Source organism: Aphis gossypii, chromosome 1, assembly GCF_020184175.1.
Source record: "Aphis gossypii isolate Hap1 chromosome 1, ASM2018417v2, whole genome shotgun sequence".
Taxonomy (NCBI): Eukaryota; Metazoa; Arthropoda; class Insecta; order Hemiptera; family Aphididae; genus Aphis; species Aphis gossypii.
Window position 1 is genome coordinate 53,613,230 of NC_065530.1, and position 14,333 is coordinate 53,627,562.

Consider the following 14,333-nt stretch of genomic DNA (forward strand, 5'->3'; position numbering starts at 1 on the left):
AATCAATGATACTACGCTACCTATACAAGTATATATGATATATCGAATACAGTATACGATGTAAGCACTTGTATATCAGTATATTTGTTTAACCATATAATAATATCGAACTCAGTGGGCATTTGGGTCAAGTCCAGCCAGTCCCTCGTCGAAGTCTTCGTAAATAAAAACAATTCATCAATTATTAACTAATTCATATTATACAATACCTAAATAAGATTTTATATTATAATTAATAATAGATGATAACAAATTATTAACTATAGTCTATAGATAAAGATGTTTAATAGTTATCTTCAAAATATTATATAGGTACAATTTATTGTACGCCGCAGAAGTAATGCGAAAGCAGTTCCCGCGGCGTCGTCGGTTCAAACACACACACACAAAAAAGGTACAATATTAGTATAATTGTTAAGCAATGATTGATTTTTTTCTCCTGATCGCAAGGCTCTTAAAATGTAAAAGCACATTTAATGTGCAAAACAGTGCGAATTCAAGCCGTAACACAACCACGTCAACCACTTACAGGTCAAAACTTAACACTTCGAACATTATTCTAAAATTAGAAAAATATTTGTGAAGGTAAATTATTACTAAAATATAATCTTCTATAAGCTCCACGCAAGAATTTTTCGTTCTTGTAGTATAATTCAAATAATTTGATAAATTAAGTATACTATCATTTTATACATATATTAAATGTAATTATTTTGGTTTTTAGGTAATAATGTACCTACTATAAAATATAAATCATAAATACAAATTTAATTGACACGTAACTAATAAAAAGGTATATCACGGTGATAGTGAAAAAAAATTATATTATATTAATTTTTTCGATCTCCTACAATAAATTATAAACATAATGAGTAGGTACCTAATAATGACAAACAAAATTATAATATAATATTATATGCAATAGCCTATAGCCTGTAAATAACTTGTTCATTTTTATTAAAGTATAACATCTTCAACTTTTTTTAAAATTCTTCAGAAGAATAAAAAATTTTAACATAGTTACAGTGCTTAGGCAGAAGAGATAAAAATATTTTGTACACAAAATCTTGAACTAGACAGCTATAAAAATAAAATAAATATTACCTAATAAAGTACAAAACTGAAAAAAATATCATTATATGTATACAATTTATATTATAATTTATATGAGTGTACATTAAAAAAAAGTTTCAAGTACTTATACCGGCTATACTCATTAATAATAAATTTCATATTACAACAAAGTAACTGAAGTTATTATTTAATATTTTTCATTTAAATATCTTACTTCATACAAGTTTGAACTTAAAATGTCTATAAAAAAAAATGTGTACATATTTTTAAGATTTTTTAGCTACTTTTGAGAAACTTTATACTGTATGCTTGTATTAAATATTAAATGCTTATAGCTATAATATTTTATAAATTTTTGACTACAAAATTCTTTGCAAGTTTTCGTGATTTTGGGATTTAGGTAAGATGTTAGGCTTTTGTAAAAATATATTTAATACCTATTTCAAATTGAATATATCTTAAATATGTATGTAACTGATGATACTTTTAAAGTTTTAAACTTTTAACTAACCCAATAAAAATACCTAGTATTGTTTACTCAGTTACTCGTATAAATAAATAGCTTAAAATATATACATTAAAAATAAAACAAATAAAAATTATTTTAGTGCCAAAGTTGAAAGTACAAAATGTCAGTAGAAAAATTCCTATTCTTGGTCGAACTATATGAATTAAACAATAATACATAAATTATAAATATCTATTGATGAAAATTCTTTAAGATTACCTACGAGGCTACGACTTATATTTTATAACATTTATTAATTTTATTTAATAACAATACTATTGATTTTCATAACTTACGGTAACTCTGGATTAGTAATAATGGAGTAATCCATATTATCTTCATTGTAAAAAATACTGCAAATATAGCAGTAAACAATATTAAATAATTAACAAATTCTCTGCAATAAATACGTTGATAGTTGTGGATTTCATATAAAACCGATATTTTATTAAATCTCCGAAATTAAAACACAGCATCAAACTACAGACGATTTAATAAATTATAATGATTTATTGCACAGCATACAAGATATTTATGCAGTAACGAACTGTGCGCTACTGAATTCAAAATATAAATCTAAATTGCGCTAAAACATTGACCTGGCGGGTAACTAAAAGCAGTGCTGGTAACATATTGACTGATCTCATCACAGAATAAAGAAGTTATTCTGTGATCTCATTGTTACGTTATCAGACTATGATAACAGTTAATCTAATTTACGGACATTTTAAGATAAAGGATGTAAACATTTGAATATTTTTTATTATTATTTTCAAGTAGTTTTCATTGTTGACTACGTCTTATAATATTATATATTAATTAATGGTTATGATACCGTTTCATAAATATTATTAAAATCAGTATCATAAAATTTGTTTACATTCATGTAGACAAAACATTTTACAAACATTTATTAGTGGTAATCATCTGTCGAATCTCGGATAGATGAGTCCGTATAACAAACTGTATGAAATGATTGGTAAAAAATGGGCTTTACCGATGTAGTTGTGCAATCGGACTGCGAACGGTTGTTAAAAGACATTCAAATGAGAAGAAAAACAGAACATCGTATTACCTTAAGGAAACTGGTTATGTTTTTTGCATTGTTGACTTTATTCGGTATCATATATTTCGGTTATTTTTGTTCAGACAATCGTTGTTCATTTTCTTATAATCCTAAACCGGCCATTTATTCAGAATGGACAGTAATGAATCTTTTATCTACCAACATAACTGGTAAGAATGTGAACTATAAATTGTTTCCCAACATTTATTTCTTTAAAATATTGTTTTTATTTTAGACTTTAAAAGCGCCAAAGACACAGGTACAGGAGTGAGTTACAATGATATGCAAAGTGAAAACCAATTACGTTTTGACATGAATGCACATGATGTCATGGTGTTTTTGCATATACAGAAAACTGGTGGTACATCGTTTGGGCGTCATCTTGTTCAAGATTTAGACTTACAGCGTCCTTGTACATGTCAAAGAAAAAGAAAGTTATGTTATTGTTTCAGACCTAGTCGAAATGAAAATTGGCTATTTAGTCGATATTCTACTGGATGGAAGTGTGGACTCCATGCGGATTTTACTGAGTTAACTGGATGTGTTGATTCTGAACTTGATAAAAATGAAGGAAAATCTATTAAACGAAGGTAATTAGAGTAATAATACTTACTAATTAAATAAAATCAGTCTAATTATTTATCATTGTAGATATTTCTATCTTACTTTATTGAGAGATCCAGTTAGTCGTTACCTCTCTGAATACAAACATGTGCAAAGAGGAGCAACTTGGAGAATGTCTAGACATTGGTGTGGAGGTCATCCAGCATCACTTGAAGAATTGCCAAAATGTTATAATGGTACATTTTGGACAGATGTAACATTAAATTCGTTTGCAGATTGTCCATATAATTTAGCTGCCAATCGGTAATCAAAATGTTAAATATTTAATACAATAAGATACTTAGATAATAAAAAAAAAATATTATAATTATTTTTAATGTATGGTGATTTTTGAAAATGATGTAAAAAGATTAAGATAAATGTTGGCTCTTGTACAACTATAAAAAGAAAAGTAATTATTAAAAATGAATGAATGGAAAATTAATAAATTACTTTTTTATTTATTTATTATTTGCTTCTTAATTTTTTAGACAAACTAGAATGTTAGCAGATCTATCTCTGATTGGTTGTTATAATTCTTCATATATGAATCAAGAAGAACGAAACAGGGTCATGCTAGCAAGTGCTAAAAGAAACTTACTATCAATTGCATTTTTTGGACTCACTGAATATCAAAAAGTACAGAATATAAAAAAATATGTTGGATTATCAGTTGTTATAAATAGAATTTATTATTTTCAGTTAAACCAATACATATTTGAAGAAACATTTAATTTAAGATTTGCAGTAACATTTACACAACATAATACAACTCTATCTGCTGTTTATAAATCTTTATTAAATGCTGAAGAATTGGAAAAAGTAAAAAAAATAAATGCATTGGACATTGAGCTGTACAATTTTGCAAAGCATTATTTATTTCGGTACTGTATTATTTAATACTAATTGTACTTACATGATAATTAATTTTTTTTTTTCTATATTAGGCGATTTGAAAAATTACGAGCAAAAAACCCAAATTTTAAAGAACGGTGGGCACATTTAGGCCAATTACCTAGTCAAACCGCATTTGACTGGGAAAAAGAAGTAGAGACTGAAGCTGCTGACAATGAAGTAAATTATACGTAGCATTAACTCTTTTTGTTAAAAACAAAAAAAAACAAACAAAGAAAAGCAACAGATCTCTTGTTTATTTGAAAGAATGTATATTGTATAATATGTATGCTTTAATCATTTCCCGAGCTTGTTCCTGCCATGCCAAAATACTAAAATTAAATTGTATGTATTCACATTTAAAGAATTGAATACAACTAAATAATAATGTTATTATATAATTATTTATAGTTTATATATTAATATAATTTAGTTATTGTTGTACTAAAGGAGCAATGTTCTTACAAATATTATACACTCATATCATAAGTAAAGGAAAATAATATTTAGAGCTTTAATACAAATTTTAAACTTATCTAAAATTAATTAATATTTGTCCACGGTAATTGAACCATTCCAGTTAAATTTTAATATTTTAAATTAACAATTATTATAAATGTAATTAGATAACAAAATTAACCACATTGCAGTATTTTAAATTAGATTTCCCAAATGAATTAAGATTGATCATTAAAAATATACATATCAAATAATAACAAAATTAAAAATATGTCATTGAATCATAGATGTATAATGAGCAAAGTTATCATTTGAATTACTTATGTATTCTTTATTATCAAATTTTACTTTTTACAAGACTGTAATTTAAAATTAACCAAATCAAATTCAAATTAATTATATTATTTTTATTTACTGATAACTTGTATACCTGATAAACCAAACTAATTTAACCACCTATTAAGAAACATAATACAATTTTAGCCGTGAATGTATTAAAATATAGTTTATTTATATTTATATTTTATAAAATATACTTATTATTTACCAAGTATTTTATTATTATATAATAGAAAAGCATAAATATGTATATATTAAACAATTGTGCGTATTCAGTAAGTTGACAATCTTAACAGTAATATCTCAAACTCAAATATATTTTAATAATTTATAAGCTGTAGAGGTGAATGATAATATGTTGTATACTTATACAATACTTAGTTAATCATACTTAAAATGTGAATATTTTAGTTATCCACATGAGTCTGAATTTGATTAAATATAAAATATTATAGTGTTAACATTGTATAATTGATATGGAATAAATTTTATTTCTTATAATTGCATTATTTGTATTGTCTAGTTGTCTACATAAGTAACCAATATCCAATTCATTCTTATTGCATACCAATAATTTAACAAAAACTTTTAAAAACTATGAAATTCAAATAATTGGATCACAAACCTGTATTTTGTTTAATGTAAAAAAAAAACATTGACCATCAACTTGTTACATGATTAACCATTTTGCCTGAATACTGCTTGATTGTAACTTTATTGTCTTATCAAGTTACAAATACGAACTATCACTATTGTTCCACTTCATATTAAACATAGTAAAGATACCCCATTAGCATATTTATAATGCAATCCTCGAAACAACAAAAAATATATTAACATAGTATATTAAATAGTTATTTTAATAAAGTATAATATAATATGGTTTATAGAGGTTTTTTATTTATTATCAGAGCTGATATACCAACACATCATTATCATTGACACATTATAATAAAAGGTTATTTTATTTTCAAAAATGAATATAAATTGAAGAATAAGATAAAATATGGTTTAAAAAAAAATTAAATATACTTTATATAAACTGAGATTCTGATTTTATTGTATAATATAATTAAAACTAATTATATTATATATAATAAACACATAACACATTGGTAGATGGATATTAAGTACATACAATAATATAATATATTTATCTATAAATAGTAGAAGAGTTAAATGTTTTTATAATAAGGTTTTTATGTATACAGTTAAATAACAATAAATTAAATTAAATATATTAAAATATTTTTTAGTCTTACGATTCATTTTAAATATTGATTTAACTATTAGTTAAATGATTTTGGAAATACAGATACATATTAATAATTTTTGCTTAAAGGGCTTATAATATTTCTGATGTAAATGTTATAATTATAAAATTAAATAACCTATAATTAAACTAATTGTACTATGTATTTAATAAAATTGGAATATATTATCTTAGGATGACTAAGAACAGTTAGAAGGCACAAAGTATACATTGTTTTGTTTATAGCAGCTTTTCCTAACCACAGGTGTGTGAAAAAGTATGAGGGGATACCCCCCAAAAATGAAATTTAATCTTTTTGAAATTATTTGTGAAATATTTAATAATTGTTGACACAAAAGTCACTTTTTCAAAATATATAAGCAGATAATAACAATAAGTATAATATTGTATTATAATTGTTGAATACCACTAACCTAGTGGGTATATAAAATGAAGAGTAGTGGTGAAAGGTTAAGAGGTACATGAATTTTTATCATTTAAGGTTGAGAAACGCTAATTTATAGAAACACAAGAACAAGAATTTTGAGTACTTATCTGTATGCATATAAATGATAAACGTGAAGTTATTTTTTTGGAATTAAGTTATCTAAGAAAGATTTTTTTTTATGCAAATAAAAATTGAATAGTATTATTTTATTGTATACCTAATATACTAACATAACAAACCTTCTAAATGTTCAGTTAATATAATTAATTAATTAATTAATTACATAATAATATTTAATTTATTAGTTTACAAATGGGCTTTATAGGTATATACATAAAAATAAAAAATTTATAGAAAAAATACAAAATTATAATTTATTGTTAATGGAATGATTAATTAGTTATTTTCTGTTCCTTTTGGTTTGAAGCAATATATAGTTAAAGTATAGATTGTTCTAACATGATTTTATCATAACCATTGGATGGTGGATATGAAAATCTTTCCAAAACAATGTCTAATATTGCACCATCGTCCACTGAAATAAATAAAATAGAATTAATATTGTTTCATGTTAAACATACAAAATTATAGCTCAGTGATAAACTTTATACAGACAATTAATAAGCTTATAATGACAGCTTATAAAAAACATATGGACATATGGTAATACAATATTATATACTTTAAAAGGGAGTCCTAATGGACAGTCACCCCCAGGTTAGATTATTATGCCTTTGGTTCATCAGTAAACGATTTCTAATCAACCAAATCTATATCGAACAGAATATATCGTAGTAACCAAAAATAAAGTTATTATTTAATAATTTAATATATTATTTATAACTATAATTAAAAAAGCCTAAAGTGAAAGCAAATATAAACGCTGTCATATTTACAATTTTTTTACTAACCAAATAAAGCTGGAAATACAGTTCCTCTTATTCCTGTAATTGGTTCATTTACAGGTTGGCCATTAATTGAATAGTTTAATTCAACATGGTCATAGTAAATACCCTAAAAAAAAAAATTTTTGTTAATTTATAGCATCTAAGATTTGAAAAAAAAAATTTTACTACTTACAATAATATCACCTTCTTCAATGGTATTATCTATAGCTTTTAACACTTGCTGGTTATGTCGTTGTGCTCCATCATTGCACAATACCCACGAATATTGATCGTGACCACCTGGTGCTTTACACAGATCTACATCATTCAGAGCTAAACCTATTCCCCAGATTCCTAAACAGAAATATAAATATTTAATTAATTAAAAAAAAGGCAAACAGCTGTTTCACTTACCAGACTGTTGTACTTTTACTTCAAAATAACATTTATTTTGCACTATTGGTGCAGTACACAAGACACCACCACTACCACATATTCTAGTACCATTTTTCACAATCACTACTTCATTACCTGCGATTATTAGAAAATTTTAAATAAAGCATACATCAATCATTTGATATGTATCCTATACCCATTCGGCTGGTATCCAAACATATAGGGTTGATTAGTGGAAAGGATGTATGTTCTGTGTACTTGATGCCATCGAAGCATCTTTTGAAGCATGATAGCACAATTGCCATCAAAATGTCGAAATCTTTAAATTAAACGTTTATATAAAATTGTTCTAAAAAAAAAAATTTTACTTAAGAACCACGAAGCACAGCAAAGTTCGCAGATGGTTTATTATTATTTATTACTATCAACGTTATACTGTTACTCGTCTCTGTTATCATTTTTATCAAACAAATCTGGATATTGTATTCTACAGTGATTCTACAGATAACAGAATTAAGAATACACGTTACACAGCAAGCATCAACTTGAAATATTTATATGTCGATGGTTGGATGGTTGCCAGTTTGCCACAAGGCACAAAGACAGAAAATTCATAAATAATACTTTAAAAGTTCTAAGTACATACCCAATGGCGGGCAAGTACTCAGTTTACAAAGATTAATATTTTTAATAATTGAAGTTATTCATTTAATCAAGTCCTTTTCATAAAATATGTATGAAATATTCACAGTTTAACTAAAAATATTAATTATAATTTATGATTTATAGTTTTAAGTAGGTACCTATTACCTACTATTTACCTGGCTACCAGGGTAAACGGTCAAAAAGTCCGGGGACAAAAAGTCCACGGACAAAAAGTCCAGTATGAAAAAAGTTGGACAAAAAGTCCGGATTCATTTTTTGATTGCCGGACAAAAAGTCCGAGTACATTTTTACTGTCAGACAAAAAGTCCGAAAATACAAAATAACAAAAATATTAAAAAATTATTTAAATATTATATTTAATATTATATACATTACGTTTGCCTATACAATAATAATAATAATAATAATAATAATAATTTGATACCTATATACAATACGTTTCCCTAAGAAATGATTGTCGATGTCATTACAATAATAATATTTAAAAAAAAAGTTATACGTTTTAAAAAATCTAGTCTACATTTATAATAACAATCATAATTTATTCTACATTTCGTTTTCTTAAGCAATGACCGATTCTATTTAAGAATTCTGGTATTGTTAACTCGTTATTAACAAACATCGTTATTGTATAAGAAATAATAAGAAGTAATAAAATATAAAAAAAAATACAATAATATAATAAAAGTAGGTACAACAATTACATTTTTAAAATAAATATTAATTATATATGAACTGACTATATAATATAATATTACATTTATATAATACATATAGACATTATAGACAATTTTATATTTTCGGACTTTTTGTCCGACAGTAAAAATGTACTCGGACTTTTTGTCCGGCAATCAAAAAATGAATCCGGACTTTTTGTCCAACTTTTTTCATTCCGGACTTTTTGTCCCTGGACTTTTTGTCCCCGGACTTTTCGTCCGGGATTCGGCTACCAGCTATGCTCCCATAGTCCCATCGTCCAGTAGGTGGCCTGATGCCAGAGCTAATAATGAATATATTCATTACCTATATATATATATATATATATATACAGGGTCGGACTGGCCCGGACCGCAGGACCGCAATCGCGGACTGGGCCCCTGGCTAGTTGGGCCCACAGACTTTAATTTTCATATTTTAAAATTAAATATAATGCCTTTGTTTTAGTAACTGTATTCAAACATTTTTTAAGGTTTCTTATTGATTTTATATTCATAAAGTAAATTAATATTAGGTCTCGATAAGGTTAAGTAAGGTGTTTTTATTATGAATATATATACAATGATATTAAAAATAATATAATTTAATACATTGTTTACCAATTTGAGTCTAGGATTCGTTCGCAACAGATGAACGGCCAAATATTTTATTAACTGCAGATAGATTTAAAATTAAAACTTTTAATTATACACCTATCTACTTGATATTTGTGCAAATAGCTTAGATTAACGACTTATAAGTAATTCAAAATTACTTAGTGATTGCATTTGTTTAGGTCCAAAACAATTTAATTCTTTATAAAAAGTGAAGTACCTGCAAACGCATTACGAGAATTTTCACTTCTAACAACTATTGATAGACTAGGTAGTAGCATATGAAATACAACAATTCGCTTTACAGTTTAATTCTATTACTAAAACATGAAAATTACATAAGCTTTTATTGATATTAGATTTATTGAGCATTTGTCATTTTCTAGATAATATTCTTACCTTTAAATTTGATCATAGGTAAATTTACTCTAATATTAAAGCTAACGTTTTACGAATTATGTTTTGCTGAATGCAAATTTATTATGATATAGGCATGTTAATAAGACAGAGACAACACATGTGGGTTTGGCGTCCTCTTATAAATACAAAAATTAATAAGTTAAAAGCAGAGCTAACAATTTTTAGTATAATCTAAGGGCCCCTTAATCAGATTGCAGACTGGGCCTTTTGACGCCAGTCCGACCCTGTATATATATTATATATCAAAAAGAAGGCTATTATAGAAAAATATGGTTAGAAGACGAAATGATTGGATAGACCACATAACATAACAGTAGGTAGGACACGAAAATTTGCTCAAACTGATCATAGAAGGAAAATCCAAGACTAATAAGTAACAAGATAAGTTCTAAAAATAATAAAGAACTAAGGATGTGCCTCATACAGTCATACGTAATATTGAAAAGGAAATTGAACCGCATTAAAGAAAAAAGGAACTGTTAAAAAATTGAAAAATGATTGTAAATTAATCTAGGTATACGGTTGATTAAAATCAATTTTTATGCGAATTCTGAACACATTTTGATGATTATACATAATTATCCTTTTCATCTGCACACTATGACCAGGGGATCACCCCAAACCGCACCTTAGTCGAGACAAAAAATTTACAAAGATGTTGAAATATTGTTTGACTATATTTTGGTTCACTTGTAAATAGTAATACGATCCACCAAATCTTCTGCTGCGATGTAAATTAATACAGAGATGTGTACCTACGAAATATAGGAATGTATAATTATTACAAATGATGCGCCGATGTTGTCATTTGCCATGGGTGCAAATAGAATGCATTAAGCGTATATAGGACGATATTCAATAGGTACTTTATAGTCTGTACTAAACGTGAATTTAAAATGGTGATGTGCCTGGTATGGACGTCAGAGTGTATGATGACTGCGATAAGGCAGGATTGGTTTACTGGAGGCTATAAGCCGTGAACGACGCTTACAATACTATTGTTCCTTTTCCTTATTGTTTTCTTCCTCTCATGGTGTATTAACTGTTTCTATAATTCGTGCCGGAACATTACACTTACGCCGCGGCGAGTGAAAACTTTATAGCCCCGCCACTCAGGTTTGTTATCACCCCTCCATTTATATAACAATAAATACATCGTATAAATATGAATTAATAAGACAGAAAATACGTACTATTTATAACTACCTATATATATATTTGTAAGCATTTTTTATACTCATTTTTTCTAAACTTATAATATGGCTCCGATGACAAACATAATTATTTTTGATGACAGGTGACTCAGGACTGCTAAATTTCCACCCCACCCAAGGGGTATTAGCATAGTCGCGTTTTTTTATAGTGGTATCGCCAGCAGCCTTGTTCCACTTATACCTACCACAGACACATATACTATGTATAGTATAATATATCTGTAAATAATACTTAGTATTTATCAAAGAAATTCTTAACCATTGATCTTGGTTAGGTTTGTAAAATTTTATACATTTTAACTACAAAATAATTTTAAAATATTTATGATTTTGAATAATTTTTGTCAATATTTGAACTTCTGAATATCTGAATAAAAATAAAAAACAAATAAATAAAAAATGTGCCTATGTATTATTATTATTTTTTTTTATTTCACTATAAAACAAACTTATGAGGAACTTTGTTTGAACAATGGAACAATGTTTTTGCTAATAATTTTTTATATTCACTTGTTAATTACTCAAAATAACATCTGTTATTCTAGTCGACTGTTTTCTATAATCTTCTTAACTGTTATTTGTACACTTTCATAAAAATAAAAATTAAAGTTATGAATAATTTAAAATAAATTTATTTCCGTTTTTTCAATTTATAAAAGTATACCTAAAGAAACGTTATTACTTATTAATACACCTGGGTTTTTAAATTTTAAACGCTTACTTGCCTACTAGCACTTAAATGACCATTTAACGAATAACGATGATGTATTCAAACAATTTTTCTGTTTCGTTTTAATAAGGTTTACCTTGGAAAATATTCGTTCACATGAAACATTGGGTTGAGGAAATAAAAAAATAGTAAGAATAAAATCTGCTAATTCTTTAATCATCTTTTTCAAACAGTTTTAATTTTATTCAGAAGTCTTCAGCATTTAAAGTTATAAGCATGGCAGTTGTTTCAGAATCAAACTTAATTGTATTAAATTGTCTCCAAACTTAAGACCCTCAAGTTTTATTCATAGTCCCCAATTTTTAATCATATTTTAGCTTAAAATATTAATTATTAAGTTTTGTGCTGTTGATACAATTTTTGTAGAAAAATAAGTAATGTAGAACCAGTAATGTAGATATTTATAATTCCAATATTATAGATTTTTGTTCTATTTATATGTTAATTTAACGTACTATTTAAGTACATATTTATAATAAATGTATTGAATTTAAGACTATGCATTACACTATTTCTACGATTCTTTCGAAACTTTCAACTTTTGCATCCGCTTCCATACGTTGGTCCAATTAAAAGACATATTCTCAGTAAAGACGTATAGTTGTTTGTTTATAGCAGCTTATCGTCATATTACACAATAACGACTTTGTATGCCAATAAACAACATTTTTATGTTTTTATTCACTTACAACTTTAGACACAAAATTAACGTCATCCATGTGCAACAATATGCGCTTGGTTAAAATAAGATTTATAATTTGTCTTAATAATACTCTCCTAATCTTGTAAAACTACCAAGTACTTAGCCAATGGTGCAACTAAGGGGACTTAGCCTTATAAAAAATATATTCCTTATTGTTTAGATATAAGTATAGGTTTATACCTATGTAATCTCTCTATTGGTTATTTTAAATAAATAGTTTTGTAGGGTAAGCTGTAGCAGTGTAGGTATAGCCTTCCCAAAATCTTAACACGAGTTGCATCTATGTACCTACTAAAATCTACTACCTGTGTAGTACTATATTTATCAATAGAATATAAAAGCCAATTGTGAATTGGGTGCAACATGAAATATATTTTAACATTTGAAATAATGATAAGTAGGTAGGCAAACATAATAGTTCTAAATGAAATATTCGAGTTTAGACTTATTTAGTGTTTTTATTTACTTTCATATTACACATTTTTTTCAACCCTTTTTTCCTTCATTAAACATTCCTGAGCATGTCTCTGACCTCCGCTGTAATATAGGATATATTTTTGTTCCGTTATTAATTTTTTTGAAAGGATCAAATTATTCACAAAACGGAGCAAAAAGTCCACCGAGGGGAACAAAATATCCTACAATTTTTTTGTTTATATATTAAAAAGGATGACAATTTCCCCATAGAAGAACAAAAAATCCAAAAACGGAACAAAATGTCTCAAAAAGGAACAAGTTATCCCGCGGAACAAAACACCCATGGAACAAAATATTACCTTACCGTTAATTATAGTTATTCAATACTAGTACAAAACTATTATATTATAATATATTAATTGTTTTTTAAATATTATATAATAAATTTGAAAATTGGTCATTTTTATCGGAGTATTATTTATGAGTTTATGACAAATAAATATGGTCAGTGTATAGAGCTTGTTTGGCATCAAATTTGCCGTGTGGCGATGGCGGGTCGTGAAAAACAAATATGATGTATTGTAACTAATATAAGAAAATAGAGCTTCACCTTTATTTGTAAGACAGTTGAAAAAAGAGTAGTAATGATATGAATTAAATATATAATATATAATTTAAATATAAAAATGTATTTACAATTTTTTTTAAAAGATCGTACTTTTCCAATGCTATAAGTCTGCTGGACGATCGTACCATACTCATGAAAGATCGTATTTCCCCACCAAAATCGTACCATTTGGCAGCATTGAGTTTTGGGTGTCACCGTTTTCCGCCAAAATTGACCTTTCCGTTTACCACCAGTACAAAAATATATATTTCCTTTTAACGCCACCACAAATTTCAGTTTCTATATTTTGGTAACCCCTTGGTAATGATTTTTAAAATAA

The 14,333-nt window shown here is 26.5% G+C and overlaps 3 protein-coding genes across 3 annotated transcripts in view; 1 reads left to right on the plus strand and 2 right to left on the minus strand.

Annotated features, from left to right (window-relative positions):
- Positions 1-2,155, minus strand: part of LOC114120969 (mucin-3A) — a 15,104-nt gene extending 12,949 nt beyond the window's left edge. The window contains exon 1 of the mRNA XM_027983095.2: positions 1,879-2,155. Within this exon, the coding sequence (XP_027838896.2) occupies positions 1,879-1,924 (46 nt within the window). The 5' untranslated portion in view covers positions 1,925-2,155. The remainder of the gene's footprint in view (positions 1-1,878) is intronic.
- A 171-nt stretch (positions 2,156-2,326) lies between these two features.
- Positions 2,327-5,449, plus strand: LOC114120961 (heparan-sulfate 6-O-sulfotransferase 2). The gene is made up of 6 exons (XM_027983082.2): positions 2,327-2,818; positions 2,884-3,238; positions 3,300-3,515; positions 3,743-3,890; positions 3,954-4,135; positions 4,199-5,449. The coding sequence occupies exons 1-6, from the start codon at positions 2,569-2,571 to the stop codon at positions 4,338-4,340; spliced, it is 1,293 nt and encodes a 430-aa protein (XP_027838883.2). The 5' UTR covers positions 2,327-2,568; the 3' UTR covers positions 4,341-5,449.
- A 1,541-nt stretch (positions 5,450-6,990) lies between these two features.
- Positions 6,991-8,365, minus strand: LOC114120951 (SPRY domain-containing protein 7). Its single transcript, XM_027983068.2, has 5 exons — positions 8,123-8,365; positions 7,945-8,061; positions 7,724-7,884; positions 7,555-7,657; positions 6,991-7,178 (listed from the first exon to the last, which is right to left on the minus strand). The coding sequence occupies exons 1-5, from the start codon at positions 8,229-8,231 to the stop codon at positions 7,081-7,083; spliced, it is 588 nt and encodes a 195-aa protein (XP_027838869.1). The 5' UTR covers positions 8,232-8,365; the 3' UTR covers positions 6,991-7,080.
- Positions 8,366-14,333: the final 5,968 nt, after the last annotated feature.